Genomic DNA, 22,237 nt, shown 5'->3' with positions numbered 1-22,237 from the left:
GAATCAACTATTGCAACATGTGAAGCAAGAAGAAAAAAACAACCTGACTGCTACATACAGTTTGTCAAGTTAACAAGGAGCATAATAAAATATTACTCTGACAGACTGAGAATTGATCAATGGGGCTAGGAATAATAGCTGTCATTTCCCACTTCTATGTATGGCATTGTGTGAACAGTCAGGCGAATTATACCGCAGACTCTTTTGAAGCAAGGGCTTCAAAATTGCCAGAGGCAAATGCAGAACCTGATGAAATGCTTTTACAGGGCCATTTTAGCTCTTGAGTGGCAGTTCCACTTCCATTGGAGAAGTGTGGAAGTAAGGCAGTTAGTTAGTAAGACAGCTTTGATGTAAGGTGGTTTACTTTGCTTTTAGCAGCTCAGCCCAGAGTAATTCAGAATTCTTAGATTGCCAGGAAAGGCTTGGATCTTGAAGAAAAGCAAAACTAATAATGGCAAGCCTGGCTTCCAAGATGCTCAGGGGGACAATTTTAGCAAGCTTTGCAAGGAATCACAGCCCTGGTCTAATCCTTAGTGTCTCTTCCTCAAGCAGCAGTTGCTTTTCCAGGAGAATTTCAAATGAACCCGATTATAGGCCTTTCACATGCAGCTGGAGAGGACAAAGCAGCAAGGATATACCTGTCACCAGCTCCTGAGACATTGATTATCTCCTCCCTGCTGATGGGGATGGCAGGGTAGTGGGCAGCACAGAGCCTGGCAGCAGCAGCCTGTGTGGGGAGGGAAGGGAAGTTAGTGGGAATTGCCCAAGCTGGTAAGGCCTGATGTGCCTGATGCCAAATCCACAGGGATGGCAAAAAAAGAAAAGGCTGAAAAAAAGGCAATAATCTTTTTTCACACTTTGATCATTTAAATGAAGCTTCCTGCAAATGAAGCTCGCACTCATGAATATTCACATAGCACATTTAATTCTAGCTGACTCTAAACACTGCTGCTAAGAGCCAGCAGTACAGGAACAGACAACTTGATTTTCTTTCAGAGCTGTGTATTCCACCCCCCCCAACACATACATTTTCCAGCAGTGATGCCATGTTTCCCAGGACTGCTGCCATGACACCAGAAATAGCAACAGTGCCATATGGTCCAAGAAAGAAGCAATTGAGAGCTCAGCGTTAGTTTTCCATGCCCTTACCTGTTTGTGAGCTCCTGGATAAAGGGAGATGCTCCCTCCCAGGCTCTTGCCGCACAGGAGGACACCGTGAGCACCGAGGGTCACCACCACGCAGTGCAGATGGGCCAGCAAAGGGCAGGCCAGGGCCACTGCAGCCTGGACAACATCTTCCAACCTGGATGGCAGCTCTTCAGAGGGAAGGGAGGGAAAAATGTGCTCTATATGTAAAGGTCCTCAACCAGCCTGTCTGTGGGCTGACAGCCTATTTATGGGCACTTCTACTGCTATTTATGGGCCCTTCTGAAATGTGGTTGGTAACATTTTTTTTCTTTATATTAGGGGAAACATGGAATTCTCCAGAGCTAGACTTCCACACTCTACTTCTATGCTGAGGAACCCAGTTCTCAAGGGACTAAGCATGTGTCTATAGAGATCATAAAGCTGTCTTGAAGCATGGCTTCCTCATTTCAATGCTGTTGCATTTCCATCTGCATTTGGTGGGGCGTGTTATATCTGCAAATGCTGGTACTTCTGGGACAGGTGCCCTCTTAGCACCATGCTTCAAGGACAAGTTGACAAACCAGGTATTACTCCTGTTTAGGTGATGAAGTGAGGCAAATGGGACCTCTGGCTTTGGGCAAGGAGCCATGCCAGGCCTACTGTTGTCTCTGATGGGTCATCAGTCCATACAGCCCAGACAGAGATGGCAGTAAAGTGCAAGATACCATGAGCACTTATGAATCCCCACTATGTTATAACCTAATTTGCCTGTATTAGAGGCTGAAGCAGAAAATGCTCTTCTCCAGGATCTAGGTTATCTAAAAGTCTGACTGACCCTTCTGAGTATTCAATACCTGCTGGCAGAGGGTTCCCGAGGGTCCGATTTATTGCTCTCAGCTCTTGAAGGTTGGGGGAAATGTATGTGAGTGCTTTCCAGCTGTCTGACAGGAATGGCTTAGAGGCCTTGCTCTCATCTGTTGGCTCATAGCACACTTCAAAACAACAACGCAATTGGTTAGTTAATTAATTAATTAGTGGTTCATCTCTGTGTCAGAGCAGGATGCAGTGTAGAACACTTAGCATAATCTGCATAACAAGAGTTACACCTTTAAATTATGAGACAGTCTCTCAAACTTGGGACAAGGTCTCCCAAGGTTTCCTTCTCAGTGTCCAGCAATGAGACAGCTGCTTCTGGATCTGGTTGATATAACCGGACCCCAGTTTTGTTCCTCCAGTTATCTGGTTTTGGAGTCTCTGCCAGGTTTTTAGATCACAGTGTCCTTGTGTCCTTCTTTGGGTTTTGCTTTTAAAAAGGAAGGTGTTACTCTAAAAGTTTAGGAAGCATTGTGAAAGGTCCCCAGCATACCAGTGGAGGGGGGCATTTATTTTATGGGAATGGAAGACAATTCCTCTCAGAAGATGCTTTAGTGTCTTTTCTGAGAAGCAAACTATATTGCTGCTCAAACTGGCAGAAGTGCTCAAATTGCCACTTGCACTGAGATTAAAAGGCTCAGAGAGCAGCATTCCCTGGCCTTCTGGCAGTGCTCAAGGGCTTTACCAACTATGCCTCAGGAAATGTGGTTGAGCTGCAGAAAGAGGAGAACTGCAGAGAACACTGAAATGTTTTTCACATCTGAAGCAGAGTGGCAGGGTACAGAAAGAGGTGCTGAATAACCCAGCAAGTCAAACAGTAAGTGGTTATCTCCAGCAAGCAGCACGGATGTGCCTGGACTGTCTTGGCACACATGCTGTGAGGGCAAGTTCTCCTTACCTGCTAGCTGGTGCTCTCTAGCTAGTTGGCAGACGTACTGAATAGTGGAGAGAGGCACATTTCCATCAATGCAAACAAGTGGGGCCTGACACAGGTTCTCCTTGAACTGGGACACCTAGTTAAAATTCAGGACACACAGAAAAGATAGCCTGAGTCATTGCAGAGGGACAAAATCATTGCTAGTCAGACTTCATGTAGGATTTTGACTTGCATTCCAGCCTTTAGGTGCAGGCATGAACCTAAAAGAGTGATTCCCTAAGGAAAATGGATTTTTCCATTTGCCTCATCTCCTCCCCTTCTCCCTTCCCTGCTCCTGGTCATTAAGGGCTGGACTTAACTGGCAGAGCCCTCCCAGCAGAGAAAGATAATTGCTGGTCCAGACTGGACCACTACAGGGAAATGGAATGCTGCTGTTTAATGCCACTGAAGGATTCCCTGGGCCATGCCTGGCTTGACTGCACCTTTGCTCTCTGCATGCCATTTGGATGTCCTCTCTGCACAGTGTCTCCTAAGACAGGTTGTTCAGCAGAGTGTTTGACTCCTGGGTCCCCCTGAATCCCACAGGGATGGGGTACAGTGGAGCAGTGGAGTAGAGAGCTGCTGTTCTCTCCTTTGGCTCACTGAGGTTGCACAACCACTTGCTGGGATGCCAGGCCAGTGCTATGGGCACTTGAGCAGAATCCTCCCCGTGTCTCTGCCAGTCCTGGTGTGAAGAGGGGCTGCCAAAATGCACTTTGCAGCACAAGACTGATTCAGAATTTCCACTGATCACAGCTGCTTTGTAAAGCTCAGGAGAATTAATCCCTCATGTAATGGTTTTCTGTGGCAAGGTTTTGGGGAGGCAGGGTGAGGATGGAAGTGGGAGTAATAACCAGATTTTTCCCTAGGAAAGCTCCACCTCATGGAGATGCCACTGGTGAGTAAATTGCACTTAACTTCCATGTTGCTGTCAGTCATGACGCACAAGCTTTTGTTCTGTCAATAAAAGAAGGAGGATGCAGTGATGGGGTTTTCACTGAATCACTCTTTAATCACTGCTGCCATTATGCTTCCCTGATGTTTTTGAATGTTTGGATGTGCTGAGCAACAGTTTCTGTTGATACAACTCAGCGTGTAGAAACAACAGGGATGGTAGGGAGGGGATTGAACAGGAAAATTTGCTTTAACCAGTGTTCTGTCCATTTTTTTTTTCTGCTTTTCCCTAAAGGAAGAAATATGGGTTAGGGTTACAGTTATAATCAGGATTTCTTGCTGGCTTTAAGATGCAAAATTATAAGTTAGCTTGGACAAGTTAATGAAGAGGATTCTGGCCTACATATCATGGATGATGGTAGTAGTGATATTTATAAACCAGAAACAGATAGAAACTCCATCTGGGTCAGTGGTAATAGAGGGCTCTGGTGGCTTGTTATGCTGCTGTGCAAGTGGCCAGTGTCCGGGGTTAACCTCAGCATCTCCCAGGCCCTCTGCACACCCATTCCCTCCTGGTACAAATGTCACCAGTGGCATTTTCTCACAGGCCCACACTCCTTCTCATAAGAAAAACTCATAACTCTGAGGGAATGCATACATATTGCTCTGTTATCTGGTGGTGGATGTCCATGTCTCCCAAGCCCATGCTGAGCTCCCCAGCACTGGTGATGACGGCACAGTAAGTGGCTGTGCTCTTCCCCTCCAGCTGAAGGATGCCGCTCATGTCCTGAAACAGGGAGGACAGTTACACACTGAGCACATTCCTCCTCCCTGCCACACTCAGCTCACTCTTTCAGTGCCCACCTAGTCTCCAGCCCAGCTCACTGCTCTCCCTTGGTATAAGCAGCCTGGCAGGGGTATCTCAGTCTAGACAATGCTGGCACGTGGCTATTTGTTAATATTTGCAATGCAACAAATGCTGCAGGTTAAAGCAATCCTTTAGTAAATGAGTGGCAGGTCTCTGCCATGCAGTTCCACAGGTTGTGTCTCCTGTAAGAGAAGAGTGGTTTGCAGCCCTGCCTGCTCCAGTCACCCATTCTCATAGCTTGTGTGGGATGGCATCTCTTGGTGGCACTCTGCAGACAGCAGTGACTTGTGTTGGCTGCCTCACTGACTGCCCAGCCCGATTCTGAGCACACCCTGGAGCCATTTCTACAGCTGTGGGGCAGAGAGCTGTGGGGTGTCCTTCCTTGTGGCTCCTGGCAATGATCTGCTTAGGGAACGCAGGGCATATCTTGGAAAGAACATGTGGATGGAGAAATGTATCCATCTCAGGAACTGACAGTGAAGCTGGAGTTTTTAGGGAAAGGTTCCTCTCCAACACTGGTGGGAATGTATTTTATTACAGGAAAGGAAGGATTGCTTGGTGGCTGGCCAGCAAGTCCACCTTCCCTTGGGACACTACTCACTTGGATGGCACAAACTGCTGTGTAGAGAAGAGATTATAGATCAGCCATGGTGAAGCCTTTATAACTCAAAATAGAGTTCATATTTCTTCATTTGCCAAGTCGCTCAGGCAGCCAGAACCAAGGCCCCATGTGCTCTGTTTGGATCCCAGGGTCAGGAGGGCACTAATAATAGTCAGTGACCCTGACCAGCCTCACCTGGGGGCTGCACTCACACCCTGCCTTGCCTTTAGTCCTGCCTTTTCTCCATGGAGTTGCCTGATGGCCTAGGTTAGAGCTGCCCTCCTGGCTTTTTTTGCTGCCTGCTGGGGTGATGATATTCTGCCTTGCTGTCCTGGGGAGCTCCTGCTGCTCCAGCTCCCTGCCCTGTGGACAAGCTGCTGCTGAAGTCAAGCACTCCCCTATGCATAGGTAAGTGGTGCATGCAGCTCTGTCAAAGACCCCATCCTCTGAGCTGGGGAAGTGTCCAACCTGCAATTCCAGTGTCACATTGTCTTGGGCTTTAACTAAACCAGGCTGGTTTTGGCAATTGCATGTCCTCGGGTTCAAGGTTTGCATATTTCTCGCTATGCTTAGCCTTCACTAGAATTGTATGTGGCTGCTCCTGATTTACCTCTACCTCCTCCAAGCACCACTTTCCGGTGCTGAATTCAGAGCCCATGGTTCAGACCTGTGTTTTGGAGGTGGTTCCTTGCCTTCTAATTGTCTGTAGCTAAAGAAGCATTGAATTATTCCTACTCTTAGCCTGATGGAAGGTGGCTCTGATGTCTGCTAGGGTTGGGAAGAATTTTCCCTCTGTGTGATGTCAAGTCTTCCAAGTTTCTGAGGTGCTACTTCTGTGACACGTACCATGTGGTGGCAGTAGTGCAGGACAGACTCTAAATGCTCATCCTTCCCCACAGCTGATAAAAGGAGAGGAGCTTGTCCAAGACGGCTTAAACAGTCTAAAAAGCAAATGGAAACAAAAGCTGTTAACAAATCCACCAGAGTACTGTGAGCACAGTGACAGTCGGTGCAGCATGGGTGTCTCTAGGAAAGCCCTCTCCTGAAAAACTTAATGCTTATCAGTACTTGCCTAAAGGATGTTCAGGATGAAATTGAGCCATAGCTGCAGTAAATGACTGCTTAGGGCTGAGTGAGGTGTCCTACAGAGAGCTGAACCAGCACCCTGAAATTTAGGATTATTTGGAATATCTGGGAGTGGAGGAAAAGAGGGGGAAGCAAACTGCTCTTTTCTGGCATCATGTCCTTTACCATCACAGGCATGTGGGTTTTCCCACGCTGCTTCTGAGCACAGCATTTTCTGGTGCTGGCCCTCCCACACTGCTGCTCCGTCCAGGGTATCTTACTGGAACCATTGAATCTGAACGTATTCATGGGAAACCCTTCCTCCTCTCCTTTCAAGTTACCACACATACCTCCATGGGTATTTTGGGGGATTTTTTCCACTCAAGCTTCCTCATTAGTGATCTGAAGTGACAGTAGATATGTGTTAGGAGATTGGGAAATGTCTAAAGCTGGAATAATCCTAAAATCTTTTTGTAACCTGTCGCTGTTAACTTCAGTACAAGAATACTGGTCTGTTGCTGCTTGTGGTGGAGACACAGGTACTATGTGCTCATTTCCCATGGATAGGACTGTAGCCTTTCTTCTTCTACAGTAACTCCTGTACCCCAGTTCCTTTTGTCTATGGTATGTGGAACTGTGAAACATCAGTTTGGAACTGTGATTATTCCTTTCATGTTCTCGCTGTAAGCATACTTCTATTGTGTCTATATCCTAGCATGAATTAAATCTGAGGCTGCTCAGTAGTCATTGGAGATACTGATGCTTATTTACTTTGATTCAGCGTTACTGCACCATGTGCTAGTTAACTTCGTATTTGTGGACCTTCCTTTTCCTGATCTCAACTCCCTCCACTCTTATTTCTTGGAAAAGGCTCTGCCTTTTCTAGGCAGTCTGCCCACTAGTATATTGCCTAATATGTCCAAATCTTGTCAACATTCACCCTCTCCTGCTGTTGAAGGAATAGCAAAGGACAGATCACAGCTGGCATGCACCAGCAGGCAAACCCAAGCACCAGGCACCTGCCAAGTTCCTTCCAACACCGCCAAAGGTTCGTCTCACTCTTCCAGCATTTGTTTGCCCACCGCCCTGGAAGAAAGAATAGTTCATTGGCAAAACTGGGAGGGCTGTTTGGCATAGTTGCTACGTCTCCATTGTCATCTGAAGATGATATTGCTGAAACATAGGTCAGCAGTCAGAGGGAGCACAGGGAATCCAGCTCACAGACTGAGGGCGATACAAACTTCTAGAGTCATCTACGGGCTTCTGTTTGATGACAAAAGCCTGCTTTCAAGGAGGGGAGACCCACTTGATCTCCCCATGAATTGCTAGTTTGGTCTTACTCGCTAAAACCTCCTAGAATGGCTAATGAGTGTTTCAGTCAATGTGAGCAGCCCTCTGAATTCACCTGCCCACAACAACCTGCGACTCCAAAGTTGCTGGGGCTCTGCCTTCCAGGCCACTTAGCTCCCACCTTAAGCAGTTTGTGTGAGTTATTTATTTACTTATTTATTTCCCTCTTTAAAGGTAAAATGAGATTTGTTATCTTTGCCTGTACTGTCTCTGTACTTTATTCATGGATGGATCTGTTTCAGAGACTGAAGAGATTTTTACTGACCCATTGTTTCCCAAACATCTCCCTCATTAAGAATACCCTTCTTTTCCACATATACAGGTACGAAATTCTTTTCTCTTGCCTCTGCCTTCCACTCCTCTGTCCATCTGCCTTTCTGTCACAGACTAATTGTCAGAACACAGGCAGTTGCTCACCCATCTCATTCGCATTCTTCTGCCAGAAGAATTACATCAGTACTCAGATTAATTTGGGTTTCATCTGACTATCAAATGGTGTTAGATCTCTTGTTTCATAAAATCCTGAAAACTATTTTCCATCTCTGAAGTCAGCTTGCCACTGGCAGTCCTAATGCCTGTACGCAGAAGCTCCTGGCCCAGTCCCTCTGCCCTACACCAACCCAGGTGCACAAGAACACCCCTGCACATAACATTTTCCTTGCTTGTAAACATCACTATCTATTCTAACCAAGAACATGTCTTGCCATCTCACCCTAAGGAATATTCTGCTCCCAACAATTCCTGTGCTTGGGCATTTTCAAAATTCATTCTGAAGCTCCTCAAGGATTCTTCTTCCCCTGCATGAAGCTGCGTGCATCTGTTCTTTGCACACAATGCTTTCTCCTGCATTCAGCCCTGTGAGAGGTTGCTCTCCCATCTAAATATGATGTTCTGTTTCTTTCATCTGACCTTCAGGCTCTTTTTCTTAGCTCTGACTCTCCCCAGTTCTGTAGTCTGTAACATCTGGTGCTAATTTTTGATACCTTTGCTTTTCTGTCTGGCAGTTCTCCAAGGCCTAAAATGTTCAGGCCACCTGAGCAGAACTGCCTCTATATAAGCAACCAACCGATGGCCCTTGTTCATCTTTGCACTGCTTGTCACTCCTCATCAAATGCAAATGTCATTCCTTGTCAAATGCCCCTCCCTTGCCTTTGCTTGTGCTCCCTGGGAATTGCCACTGGTACTGTTGGGAATGAGAATATTTCCATCTGCAACTGTATCCTGCTGAGAGTTGCAGATTTCAAAAGCAAAGTGAGTTTGGCTATTTTAATTCTGAAGCTCACGCTCTGTAATATAGGCAGCCAAGGGGAAAAAAACCCAAACCTCAGCACCCCAAAATACAAAGCAAGGGTGGTTTTTTAGGCGAGTCAAACAACATGGCTTTGAACATTGGTCCCTATTTCAGTCTTTAAAGAGGGTGCTAGCTACCATCAGCAATAAGCACAAGCTGTGGTTTACGTAATTCCATTATCTGTGTTTTAAAACTGATGCTTGCAGGAATGGTGAAAATACTCATTGGCTCCTTTTGCTGCCTGGCATGCTGATCCTCTCTCTTAGTTCCCCATATACCCCACAGGCAGAGCTTCTGGGTGCCTTTTTTATGCCAAGCCTTGCCCTAAGAGCAGATGTAGCAACCTCCTGCTCAGGGATCCAGCTGTGGGTGACCTCTCCTGTTGTAGAACCACACAGGTGGTAAAAAAATGAAGATGCTAAATCTCTCTTTAAAGTAGCAGGTGGGTACAGTGAGAGAGAAACCAGCAGCTGGCTCTTAAAGAAAAAGAAACAAGTTGCTCTCTTAAAACCTTGCCAACTCAGTTGTAACTTGGAGTGGTATCCAAGTATCTCTTCTTGGGTTTGGGTAGGGCTGGCCCAGATTAAACAATTTAGGTGAAAATGGGCTTGCTAAAAATAATCTGAAATGAGGCTGGGCTGATGCTTTCTGGCAAAGTATCAGAGAATTGAGGAAGTCTCTGGAATCTTCTTCCATGTCCTAAGAGGTTTGAATTCTTAATGTGAAAATGAGACTCTGCTCAGCTTCTGGGTATCCTGAGAGAATGATAACCATAATGGTTTTTCCAGCAATTTTCTCTGAGCAAAATTGTTCATCCTTCTCAGCAGGTCAGATAAGTTACATATTAAGCATTTAGCTTCTGGGTAGCCTTGAAAGCCATGTGAGAATTACAACCAGGTCAGAATACAGCTGCTTTCCTGCTGAGATAGAATAAGGAGAGAGTGGTACCCAATGCTCTGCAACAAATCCAGCAGGCATAAAGGTGGGATCTGCTGGGTGTGGAGTCCTTTGAAAAAAACGTGTCTTTAAAAAGCCAAAACATTCCTCTGTGCCTAACCACAGTAGCTGTCGGCAGGAGCTTTCTGTCTGGCAACTTCCAAATACTCCTGAGGCTTAGCACATGGGTACCAGTCACCATGCACCAGGAGCTCTAGGGCTCGCTGAAGTCAGAAGGGTGGCTAACGCCTCACCTTTTAATGCAACATTAAAAGCCCCCTTTTTCCCTTGTCAGCTGTTCCCAGCAGGACCTACACTGCTCCTTGGCCCCCTCACCATGCTGTAGGTGGTCCAGAAATCTGCACTCATGTCTGACATGCCAGGGAATGCCTGTCTTTCCTTGGACACAGCTCAGCTCCTTGTCCTGACGGCTGAGTGTAGGTCGTGTATGGTATTGGTTACATCACAGCTGAAGCAGCTGAACTTTTGCTTTTGCAAGCTTTCATAACTGATGACACAGGATATTTCACTCTTGACCATTGTAACATTGTTTGGCCCCTGCATCATTTAATAGCCAAATTCCTTACAGACAGCTTCCCCAGCACATTTTCCCTATCTGACTGAGGTCTTCACAGGCTGTCCCATCTGATGGCAGAAGCTTCCTGCCTTGGCTATCATCACAGAGTAATTTGAGACACCAAAGAATTTTTGAGCAAGCTTCACCACCTCAATCTGCAGTATTGATTACGGCTTGACAAAAATTGTACAGGCCATGCAAACAGCTGTCATTTGCATGGGGGGACTCCCAGGTTTGGTCCACTTTAGCTTCTTGTTTGCTTCTTGTTCAATCCAAACTGAGACAATGGGAGTCTGGTAACATTTAAAATGTTCTAATTTTTAAAGCCATCTTTGGGGTTTTTTTCCTTTTTTTGTTGTTTTTTTTTGTGTGTGTATGAGGCTCAAATCCTTCAGGAGTACTCTGCACAGAGACTCTTGCTCCTATTTGTGCTGCTTCCCATAGTTAAGACAGTCTCAGACAGCCAGAGATGGGTTACCTGGGGTTTCCCCACTATGGTGAGGCTGTATGAATGATACAATGCTTTGTCCCTCTCTTGAGTTTCAGGGATGGTGATTTTCACCTTGGGGACAGAGTAGGTCAGTATACATCACTCCATTATCTAAACAACACATCAAGCGTGCAGCATTCCCAAGTGTGTGCATGCACACATATGGATATCATCCAGGGATAACACCTTCCCCCTAACCCCTTTGGCTTGGCACTCCTGTAAAAGCAGCTGGAAATACACTGGTGCTGAGAAAACTGCTACAGGTACAGTACCAGGATCTCAGAGTTCTGTGCCTTGGCTATAAAGTCCACGTTGATACCGCCAATCACCACCTTTAACAGGAAAGAAAGAGGTAAAAAGTGGTTGGAAGTACTTCAGGAAGTTTCCAAATCTTCTTTGCTTTGCCTGGTCACTTTTCCCACCCTCTTGAAAGCTCTCTCATTTACAGTGTAAGGGCCAGTGCTTCTTTTGAACAGTTACATGCAGGTTTGTACAATCCCAATCAGAAAGAATCAAAATCTCTTCTCTTTGTTGCTTTCTGAATTATGCCTGCTGACAGCCAGCCCCAGTGTGTCAGGTGGGATGTTGCAGTGGACACACAGGGATGCTGATGGTTTCTCTGTGTGATATATCAGGCCTCAGAAACATTCAAGCACTGGTGTGTAAAAAAGCAAAGAAAATGGGAAAAAGTGGGCAGGAAAATGCAGTAATTTCTTGCAAGCTCCCAGGAGAAATTGCCATACCCAGTGACACTTTACAGATCACTTATTTTATTGTCCTACAAAGCCAGAATAAGCAGTTTAGCTCCACAAACAGGAAGTTTCCAGATTCTTTGGGGACATACAGATGTTTTTTCTCATCAAATGCTGGGCTATTGCCTCTGGAGTCACTGCCCTCTTTTATGCTGACAAATCTTATTGCAAATGCGTTTTAGAAAACCTCTAAAGACCACCTAAAAGAGATTTCCTGCAAATTACATGGCACAGACAAAATCCAAGACAGTGAATAGAATATTAGAGTTATAGTAGATCTTCTTTGGGATGTGCTGTAACTCTTATGATTTTGTCAGTCACGAGCAGGAGGCCAACAAAAAGAGATATTTATGGCTCAGCAGCTCAAAATATCTCTCCCCACCCTCTTCCAGGTCTATTCCTGTAGTCACAAGTTCCCCGGTACTAAGAGCTACAGAGATTAAGCTGTACATAAGGGCTCAGTAAAAGGTGAAAACGTGATTAAAGTTTTAATGGCCTTGATGGTCTAAGACTTAATGAGTTAGGCCACTGTCAGTGTCTATTCCTTGTAAATGTGGATAAGGGGAGGAGAAGAAGACACTTATCTTTCAAGAATAACAAGGGAAACTAAAGGGAGAATGTCTGACAGCATGAAGGAGAATGATTGGTCCCTGGCTGAGTCATCTTTTACTTTTGGGAACAGATATAAATTTATCTTGTGCTATCAGCAGAGAGGCATCATATGGAGGCCAGCAGAGGACTCACTGGTTGGGGTGCAGTCATGTCCTTTCGCCTAGGCTGGCTCCCCTTCCTTCTGGCTTTCTGCAGTTTGCTGAGGGCTACTGCAATGCAGCTGCCCACTCTGGCATTGTTCTGGATCAGTGCAAGGTCTGTTGAGCATTTCTTTGAGGAAAATTAAAGATACCAGCGAGTCTGACCTGTTAGAAACTTATGTAGGAACTGTTTGGAGGGAGAAAGCAGGAAATACATGCTGGCACTTGATAGGTTTGATCCCCCATACCATAATCCTTTGGGGACAAGTATAGTGGCTTACAATGCTGCATGAAAACTCAGATTTTTCTTTTTTTTTTTTTTAATTCACCTTCCTCCCCCAGTGTCCACAGAGAGGAAGCCTGACTTTGATAAGTGGGGAATAGAAGCAAAGACTTCACAGAGAAAAGAGAAGGTGAAGTACTTAAATTACAGCAGAGAGCCTAAAAACCTTAGAGAATCTTGGTCAGGTTTTCCAGAGAGAGATACCTACTGAGATTTTGCCAAGTAACTATAAGCAATTTTTTTTTAGCAAATTGCACTGGGAGCAGAGTATCAGAGTCTTTGAAAGCTCTACTTTGTGGCTGCATATAGCTTTTACATCCAAAAATGCCTTTGCCATTCTGCCCTGATTGGTCAGGTCTTCTAGAGGGATGGCAGCAGAGCCTGGATGTGAATCTGGCTCTCCCAGATCCTACACTGGCATCCCAGCCAGTACCTCTGCTTTCTCTCGGCTGTGCAGTAGGATTCCTGCTCACCCAGGGGTGTTTGTCCTCCAAATCTTTCTTTCTCTGCACCCCCAGGGAAGGTTGGATAAGGCAGTGTGATGTACAGCACAGTGCTCTGGGAAGCCCAGGGACCTTCCTGTGTGCAACCCCAGCACAGACAACAGCATCCAGAGATTCCATCACAGAGCAGGCAAGCCCCAGGGGCAGATATGAAGGATTTCTTTGGGTTCTGGACTAGCTGCCATCTGTTTTTAATGTAAAAGAGGATGAAGGCAGTAAGGATGTGCCTGAAAAATCAGGATGCAGGTGCTAAACTCTCATCTGTTTGCAGATACTGAAGTGTTTGCTCCTTGCTAGACCGTCAATAAAGTGGCAGTGTTTCCTACCAAGCATTATCAGAAGAGATAGAAAATACACGGCAGTACTTTCTTTCCCCTCTGCCCCTCCCATTTAGTAAGAGGATACTAGAGTCCAACGATTTCCCATCAGTTAATTCTGTGAGCTTCTGTAACAAAAAGGGGGTCACTTCTTTGCCTGTGATTCCTTTGGACCTGCAAGTATAAAGGAAATGCCCACAGATGAGCTGAAATGGCATCAGAGGAGAAGCACTGTTGCCAGCAGATACTTTATCTCCATAACCACATACCATAACAAGTCCTGTAAACAAGCTTTGGGTTAGATAAAGTTGAAAATAAGTTCTGGGCTCACCCATTCCCAAGGTTAAGCTCCTGCAGCAGTGTCCCTGAATTTTTTTACTCCCCCAAGACCATGGGCTGAGCAAAGGCAAAGGCTTAGGTTGCTTCTCACCTGGCTTGGCTGAGAGCTTGCTGGATGGCCTTTTCGATGGCCTGGCCCTCGGCAGCTCGCTCCTGGGGACAGGGCACTGCTATCAGCACCCCGCTGCTCAGGCCCAGCCCCAGAGCACTGTCTGGGAGAGGATGGGAATATTGTTAGTGGCACTCCTTGGAGAAGTCAAGTGCTGAAGGAAAAGGACAGAGGAGAGTGGGCTCAAGGTGTAGGAAGCCTCAGAGCTCAAGTTCCAGTTCTTAGCTGACCCAAGATTAGGATCTTTTCCAGCTCCCCAACCAATTCACATCTGCCTATTTATTTTGAGTCTGTCTGCACAGCAAAAGGGGCAAAGGCCTTTTTGGTTTTTTTCTTTTTTAAACTGATTCCCCTTCTAAAGGCCCAGAAGTTGTTTTTGTCCACATATTATGGCTGCCTTCACTTCACCAGATGGAATAAAACATGAATGAGCATGCCAAGCTGGCTGCAGCTGGCTTGTAGTTTCACTTGCTGTAAAGACTGGACTTCTCTGCTGCTGTATTTTCAAAGCACTTTTGATGCAGGAATGGGGGAGGTGGGATGGCACAGTTTTTCAGGGCAAATACTTCTGCAGACTTAAAGAAAGTGCCTCATCCAGGGTAATTCTTGTGTCCCTCCTTCCCAGGACTTTACATGGACCTTTGCCATCTGAAACACACCAATGAGTTTAGCTGCCTCCTCTTCATCCTGGACATGGTATGGTGCTTGGAAGCCACTCTGGCGTGAGAAGAAGGCGGGGAACTCTCTTGATTCTCCAAAGGCAGCCACGCAAACACCCTGAGTCTCCTGCAGCAGCGGAGGTGAGACAAGCAGGTGATCAGTGGAGGGAAACTAAAGCATGTGACTTTTTCCTTCTACTCAGAAAGAAACTGCCTTCCTTTGGCACAGGTCATGGTTATTTTTGTACATCCCATTCTATTCTATCCTCTCACCAAGAGCCAGACATGGTAAGTGGCTAGATCAGATCTGCCTCACTGAGGCAGGGGAGGTATGTGCATCCTTTGTGGGTGATGGGGCTGATCCAAAGCCATGCAGCTGTCATTGGCACCATCCTGAGTCCAAGATAACACCCTGGGATCTAAAGACATGTCATGAACTGACAGGATATAAATGAGTTCTGCTTGTGATTGAGAAATATCAGTGTTGGCTGTCATCTAAAGTGCTGGCCCTGGTGGTTTCCAACATGCTAAACCTTAAAAGGTAACTGCTGAAAATCATTTGATTCCCTTTTTAATTCTGATTTTATTTTAGTGTTCGATGGATCTAGCTTTCCTGATCCATCAGTTTCTGGGAGCATCATCCTGGAAAAGCAAATCTAATGCCGAAGAAAAAGGACATGGATAGCACTACCTTTGACCTCAGTTGGAGCAGCTGCTGGAACAGCCCCTTGGACATGGATAGATTTATGTTAGGGAGCAGACAAATGCTTGTACAGCCCCAGGACTGTAAATATGGCTTCACATCCTCTCAGTAGCAATTTCTGAAAATCTTTGGCTTAGGACCCATCCCAATGCCACTGGGCACTCTGCGCACAAAGAACCTTATCTGCTTTGACACCACAGCTCATGCTACCTACCAGATATTCCAGTGTCCTGCCAATATCAAGGATAGATTTGGCTCCTGCAGATACAACAGCCACCGGTGTTCGTCCTAGCTCTGTCAAGTCAGCACTCACATCCAGAGCTGCCAAGGGACAAGGAGCAATGAGTTGGTGATTGCGTTGTACTCCAAGCTGGTGAGCTCTGACCTCCTAAAAAGCTACACGGGCCCAGGATGCCACTGCCTGACTTTAAAACTGCTTAGATCCACAAGCAAATATTAAAGGTTTAGATCATGACTTTAGGTGTTGAGATTGAAAGAGGTATTGACAAAAAGAAGTCAAATGGCTAAGGGCAGAGGTGCAGCCTTGTACTCTTATCTCTTGGCTCTTTGATCACATTGACAAAGAGCATGCAAAAATTTGGTAGAAAAGGAAGAAAAAGATGTTGTACAGCAAGGACGAGGTTCAAGGAGATGCAATACCATTGAAGTAGATTTTGAGTTTGGAACTGACAATGCTTGCAAAAAAAAAAAAATCTAAAAGGGATGGCATACAATGGGGCACTGCACTTGGGTTGTGATGGAAATATATATGGCTGAGAAGAGAGAAAGCACCTAAAAGCCACAAACTGTACAGCCAAGACCGAGCCATCTTCCAGAGAGGACAATACACCTCTAACACAGAGCACACTCTTTTGTGGCAAGGTTCTTCTCCTCAGCTGAGAGAGCTGATAACAACACTGTTCTTGGCAGGCAGTATCAGGTTATCCAGACATTACAAAGAGGCAGAAGTGCAGTCAGCTCCTGTTGCACCAAACAATATCAATATAACTCCGTGTAAGCAGGGGATAAAGAGAAACTTCCACTCCCTTAACAACTGTCCAGGGCTCAAGAGGAATATTTGGAAACTTCTGGAAAGGGGACATCAGGGAGAAAGCAACCCTAGATTGATCAAGAAGAATGTTAACTTTAGTCTTCTGAACAGACAGTTACTGTAGGACAGGTTGGGGAAAAAGGAAAAGAAGGAATTGAATGAAACTGTAGCAACAGAGTGAAAAGTAGAATGCATTGATGTTCTTACTGTTCTCCCCATCCCGATGGACACCTCCTATGCCACCTGTCACAAACACAGGAATTCCTGCTTTGTGTGCCGTGATCATTGTTCCAGACACGGTCGTGCCACCGGACAAGCCCTGGCAGGGAACAACCAGCCACAGTCAGCACCCAGGGTGATATGGAGGAGCAGCTACAGCTGTGATCTGCCACACTGCACTGTGAGCAGCTGAGCAGTGAAATTCTAACACAAATACTCTTTTAGCCAAAAGGCAGAGGAATTCACTTAGGAGTTGGACTCTATAATCCTTGTGGGTCCCTTCCAACTCAGAATATTCTGTGATTCTGTGAATCATCTGTCGTCCCTGCTATATAAGCTGTTCTTGCCCTGATAGCAGAGGCCTTTGCTCTTCAGGGTGTTCCACAGGCAGCTAGTGGCACCTTTAGCTGCCACTTTAAGCCTGGGATGGCCTAAGTGTCACGTAGTTTACATGCAATGAGAGAATGTCCTATCATGGCAATAAGAATATTCTTAGCCAAGTGCCCATGGCTTGCCAGCACAACCAGAATGACTTTTCAGGAGCCCTATTTAATGTATGTAATTTGCTTACCCTGCTGTATTTTGAGTCTAGTTAGGGCCACTTTTGTGCTCACCATAGGATACCACTTTCCATTATATTTTTGAGAGGTTTAAAAGCCACCTGGCATGAAGCTGGACAGCACAATACTGTTGCTAGAAAAGCAGCAATACTTTACTAGAAGAGACCACACTAGAAAGTTTGCACACCATACCTGGCTGAGGACAAAAGGAAAATCTCTGCGAGACACTTTAACTGCATTTTTACTGCTTGCCAAGAACTCGAGCTCCTCGTCTGTGAGTCCCACATGGATCTCGCCCCTTAAAATACCTACAGTGGCTGGCACTGCTCCATTTATTCTTACAATTTCTTCCACCTCTCTGGCCATGCTGAAATAAGACAAACAAGACAATAATCACAAAATTATGGATGGAAACAATCAGGCAAGAAAACTGTCATGTTTGATGGCCATCATTCACAATTCTACAGTTCTTGTGGTTTCAGCTACATCCTGTTCTTCTTGTATCTGCCTCATGGCAGAAATCTTTGCCCTTGAACTTGCAGAAGCAAAGAGCTCCCATTTTCAAGGATGGCAATGTCCAAGCTCTGTACTTCATTTCTGAGAAAAATCATTTGGTTTACAAGCAAATCTGGTTGTACAATATAGTACCGAAAATATGGATCTTCTCAAAATAGGACTTTTCTTTATCTTTTACCTGTTATTTCTCTGACATAATAGACCTTCACAGAAACCCCAGGTAGTTCAAGTCCTGCTAAAATGAACAGGATATATTTTTCATAATACAGTCAGTGAGATACAGAGTTAACAACAGTGCCAAAAATCTGCTGTCTTAGGGCACTCCAGGGCTGCAGACTAAGCTTAAGTTTAGCACATTTTGTACTTGATCGTTCATACAGTATCTTTTTTAGGAGCAGCTTCTTCTCCCTTTCTGAGCTATCTGGACATATGCTTGGCAATCTTTTAACTATTGAAACTACCTCTTCCCAAAAATCGAGTTTTCAGAGCTTCATTTTAAGAGAGAATTTCAGGAAGAATAATAGCCAGGTAAAAAGCAAGATGGAAAATCAATACCAAAACCTTTCTGTGCTTTCTGGAAGCAAGGATGGAGGGGAGAGTGCAACAATTTCTGGCACTGTAACTCAATGAAACACAAGTCTTCTGAAAATTGATAAATAAAGGGTAGAGGTGGGGGATTCCATGCAAGGTACAGAAGACAGTGAGAAGGGACCAGGAGCTCCCACAGCAGTTGCTCTGAGTGGGCTAAGGAACAGATTTCGTTATTATGTTTCAATCCTTTTTGCATTACAAAAGATACAGGAAAAGAAACTGCAGAGTATTTTCAATGTCTGTACAAACTATGCAGCTGAAAAGGCTGATAGCTCTCTTTTAAAGCAAGTGGTGACATTATTTGCTGCTCTATTTTAAAGGAAGCCAAAAATTTAAGGTGTTGGATAAGGAGATAACTAAGCTCCCTGTATTTGTCCTTAAAAGTCCAAATACAAATGTTTTACACTTGAGGTCACAGCCTGTATGCCTAACAACCTGACATTTCCATTTGCTCTTGCAACAGCTTTGGCTTGACCAAGAATACCGATACCAATCCAGTAAGTTATGTGCTTCATTCTTACAACTTCAGTGAATGAGGAACATCAACATCCACCACCTCAAATTCAGAGGATAGGCCATGCCATGTGTAATGATGGTGCTTTCCAAGGCTACGACAGGTCTCCCCTCCACCAGAGCTTCCTGTACAGAGGGATGAATCCTGACATAACCACCTGGGGATAAACACAGAAGAGTGAGTTATTTGTGTGGGTATTTGCAGTAACTACTGAGCTGTTTCATAAAAAGCAAATTGTCGTCATCACAACAAATTTATCCCCCTCTTCAGCTGTCCTTTGGGGTGAATTTACAAATAATTTCAAGAAGACTAGAGCTGTGTTTTATGTAAGTGAAATGTGTGCAAAACATCTCTACTGTTAATATGAATTATAATTCTCATCACCATCACTGAAGGATCCTCTGCCACCATTTCTGCAATTGTATTGTTATTCCACTTGAACATTATTGTGAACAAACTGAGCCCTGCAATCACGCCTAAAGATGGAAATATGTTTTAGAACAGTGGAAGCACCAAGGATACCACAGGAACTCAGTGCACTACTCACCATGCAGAAGTCTTCTCACCTGGGTGGCCCCACGTGCCATGGAGGACATGTGTCTTCCCAGGCTGAGGGTTATCTTCCTAATCATCTTGTGTGTATGGATGGTCCTGAGGTAACAGGGGTCAGGTGAAAAGGAAAGATGTAATTTAGCAATGATGTGACCCTAAGAAGCTACACGTATCAGTTCTTGCCTTGACCTTGGAAGGTAGACAGCCCTTTGCTTAACAGATGGCTTGGAATCTCCTGGTGTTCTAAGCATGAGCCAGAGTGGCAAAACAAAATTTTAAGCTGCAGAAATGGAGTTAGAAAGGGGTCACCTGGCCCATTAATGCTGGGCTGAAATCGTGGTGGAGCAGAGGAAGGGATGAGGAGTAACAAACTAGGGAGAATTCTGAAGCAGAAAACCTTTTCAATTCCAAAGTGACCTGCTTATGATAGATGTCAGACCCAGCCACTGCCACCTCCAACGTGAAAGGTCACAAGGAGTGTGGTGTTACATTTAAATGGTATGCTCTGTCTCACCCCTCCGAAATGTATGGTATATTCTAAACCTGTGGTCCTGCCCTGAACCATCATGTATCCGTAATCCCATTGGCACAAGTCTGATTCTGCACCCACTTTGAATTTCCCTCTTAAACTGTGCGAGGGAAACCAGACTCTCTCTCTTCTTCTCCTCTCTTGGCCCTTCCCTCCCCTAGGCTCTCCCCCTCCATTCCCCTTCCCCCCTTCTCCCTCAGTAACCACCATGCTGTTCCCAGGGATGGGCCCCCAAATAAACCTCCATCTGATCAGCACCCTCAGAAGCCGTGTGGAGTCTCCTTGCCTGCCTGCTGCTGCCAGCCAGCTCACAGCCTAGGGGGTCCTCCGGGGACAGCCCGGGGTGCCCTCTTCCCTCAAACAAACTGCAACAAAGAAGGAATCTACAAGGCAGAATAGCGCTATAGGGATAGGAACCTGTTTTTTGCCAGTGTCTAGGAGAAAATAAGGAGCTCAAAAAGGAGCTGAGAACTGACAAACCAGACTGGAACTGCCAAGGAGGAGAGAGCAGCTTTCCCTAGAGCTGGAAGTGCTTTATGCAGGCTCATGTTACATCATCCTTTTTAGCATAGTGCCTTGGAAGCAGAGTGGCAATTCAGCCCCAGCAACAAACTCCAGAACTCCTCTGGTCTCTTAGCAACTCCTTTTCACTCTAATTAAATTCATTCCCAAACAGAGAAAGAGGGGAAGAGATCTGTAAATGTTGAGAGAGTGGTCTGGTCTGGGCCTCAAGGCAGTTTCTCTCAATGCCTGGCTGCTTCACATACTTTCCCTGGGCTTTTGGCCATATCCCTCCAGTCTCCCTGTTCCTCACCCCCTCACTAGGAGGAAAGGATTCCCTTCCTCAGTCCTTTGTGCCTATTTTTAATTCAGATGGCAAATTAATTAAAAAACAGTACTGTGTTCATGTTACAGTAAACAGAACATGGCTCTCCTCTCAGTACAGTGTGTGACACTTCAGCTATATGGAAAATTCTTATACCCAGGGAGAGTGTATTTGCCCAAATCTAAAGACTTCAACTATACAGGACAGCTTGGGCTGTGCTATTTAAGAAATGTGGGACTGGATCAACTAGACACAATACACACCTGACTGAAACACTAAGATTTTCCACTTTCCAAATCCTTTTCGTGCTAAGCTCAGCAGTTTGAGCTGTCGTGGGTTCATGCAAATGTTCTGGTATGGCTGTATGTGTGCCTACACACCTCTTGCTCTCTGGGGCAAAGTCAGCTTCAGAACAAATTCATTAAGCCAACAAGGTTATGCCAGGGATCGGTTGAGCTGCTCGAGTCGTGCTCTGAATTTTAACAACTCCCCAAACTCAGAAGCACAACACCAAGGAGTGCCCAAGCTGTACTGGCCAGTGGATAAAAACCACCTGGTCATCACCTGAAACCCAACAGGGCTGAGCTGATATTCAAGGGAAGCTCGGCCAACATCCAGCCTGAGCTGCCTCAAAGATTTTTGAAGCTTGGCAAGTTTTGCTGCAAGACCCATACAACCTTTTGCCTTGTAACCAAATTTTGCACATTCCTAGTGCATGTTTCAGGCAGCTGGAGCACGGACCTGCTCTCCTCCCGCCTCCCCTGTGACCCACGCTGCGTATCTGAGCTCATGGAGCAATGGCCTGGTGTCTCTTACCTCTGGTGTCTGTCTCACGGAGGGAGGCTGGGTGGATACTGGAGCGGTGCCTGGGGAGCCCTGGGAGGAGGCGGAGGAGGGGGTGCGCTGGCCAGAACTCCTGGCCAAGGGAATCTATTTATTATTAACCACAGGCACAGCTGAGCTCCACAACTGCTCCCTGCCCAGGGTGCGGGGGGCCACTTCACAGCAGGACCAGGAAAGCTTCTGTGATTATTTTTGTTCATGCAGAGCCAGATTTTCCCCCTGCTCTTTAAAAAACATTTCTCATTTTTCACATTCCTTTCCTCTTAGATTTTTTTTTTTAATCGGTGAATTCCTTGCTTGATAAAACAATGCATTTGCAGACTGAGCCCTATTGTGCTTATTCCTAAAAAGCAGAGGAATCACATTCATGCCTCCCCCACAACTTTGCTAAATGCAGCTGTTAAAGCTCTTTCTTCCCAGAGTGAGAGCTCTGCCCAGCTCTTGGCCTCTCCAGCAAGGAAAGCCATAGGTCTAAAGACAGCTGTGGCCACTTTTTATACGATGCAGATATCTGGCTACACCCAGAACATGAGTTGAGTTCACAGGAAAAACTACCATAGTCTCCTCCTATAACGACAATCCATTCTAGCAGTTCCAGGGCAGTTTTGAACAAGGACTGTGAAATTGATG

General features: G+C 45.6%; 1 protein-coding gene across 4 annotated transcripts in view; it reads right to left on the bottom strand.

Annotated features, from left to right (window-relative positions):
• Window positions 1-21,816, bottom strand: part of LOC121364337 (pseudouridine-metabolizing bifunctional protein C1861.05-like) — a 28,367-nt gene extending 6,551 nt beyond the window's left edge. The window contains exons 1-18 of one of the 4 annotated variants that reach the window (XM_041487535.1): window positions 21,581-21,816; window positions 19,405-19,508; window positions 18,900-19,014; window positions 17,429-17,603; window positions 16,665-16,776; window positions 15,621-15,727; window positions 14,704-14,830; window positions 14,027-14,147; window positions 13,685-13,770; window positions 12,486-12,610; window positions 11,262-11,321; window positions 7,365-7,431; window positions 6,127-6,221; window positions 4,470-4,598; window positions 2,900-3,014; window positions 1,983-2,120; window positions 1,150-1,316; window positions 639-727 (exon numbers count right to left, since the gene is read on the bottom strand). In XM_041487535.1, the coding sequence (XP_041343469.1) occupies window positions 639-727; window positions 1,150-1,316; window positions 1,983-2,120; window positions 2,900-3,014; window positions 4,470-4,598; window positions 6,127-6,221; window positions 7,365-7,431; window positions 11,262-11,321; window positions 12,486-12,610; window positions 13,685-13,770; window positions 14,027-14,147; window positions 14,704-14,830; window positions 15,621-15,727; window positions 16,665-16,776; window positions 17,429-17,603; window positions 18,900-19,014; window positions 19,405-19,489 (1,913 nt within the window). In that variant the 5' untranslated portion in view covers window positions 19,490-19,508; window positions 21,581-21,816. Of the gene's footprint in view, window positions 1-638; window positions 728-1,149; window positions 1,317-1,982; window positions 2,121-2,899; window positions 3,015-4,469; window positions 4,599-6,126; window positions 6,222-7,364; window positions 7,432-11,261; window positions 11,322-12,485; window positions 12,611-13,684; window positions 13,771-14,026; window positions 14,148-14,703; window positions 14,831-15,620; window positions 15,728-16,664; window positions 16,777-17,428; window positions 17,604-18,899; window positions 19,015-19,404; window positions 20,253-21,580 lie in introns of those variants that run through there. The other 3 variants (XM_041487534.1, XM_041487536.1, XM_041487537.1) reach the window with 3 other exon arrangements.
• Window positions 21,817-22,237: the final 421 nt, after the last annotated feature.

Source organism: Pyrgilauda ruficollis, unplaced genomic scaffold, assembly GCF_017590135.1.
Source record: "Pyrgilauda ruficollis isolate IOZ18807 unplaced genomic scaffold, ASM1759013v1 scaffold80, whole genome shotgun sequence".
Taxonomy (NCBI): Eukaryota; Metazoa; Chordata; class Aves; order Passeriformes; family Passeridae; genus Pyrgilauda; species Pyrgilauda ruficollis.
The sequence above is the reverse complement of the archived record's forward strand: the minus strand, read 5'-3'. Positions and strand labels throughout refer to the sequence as shown.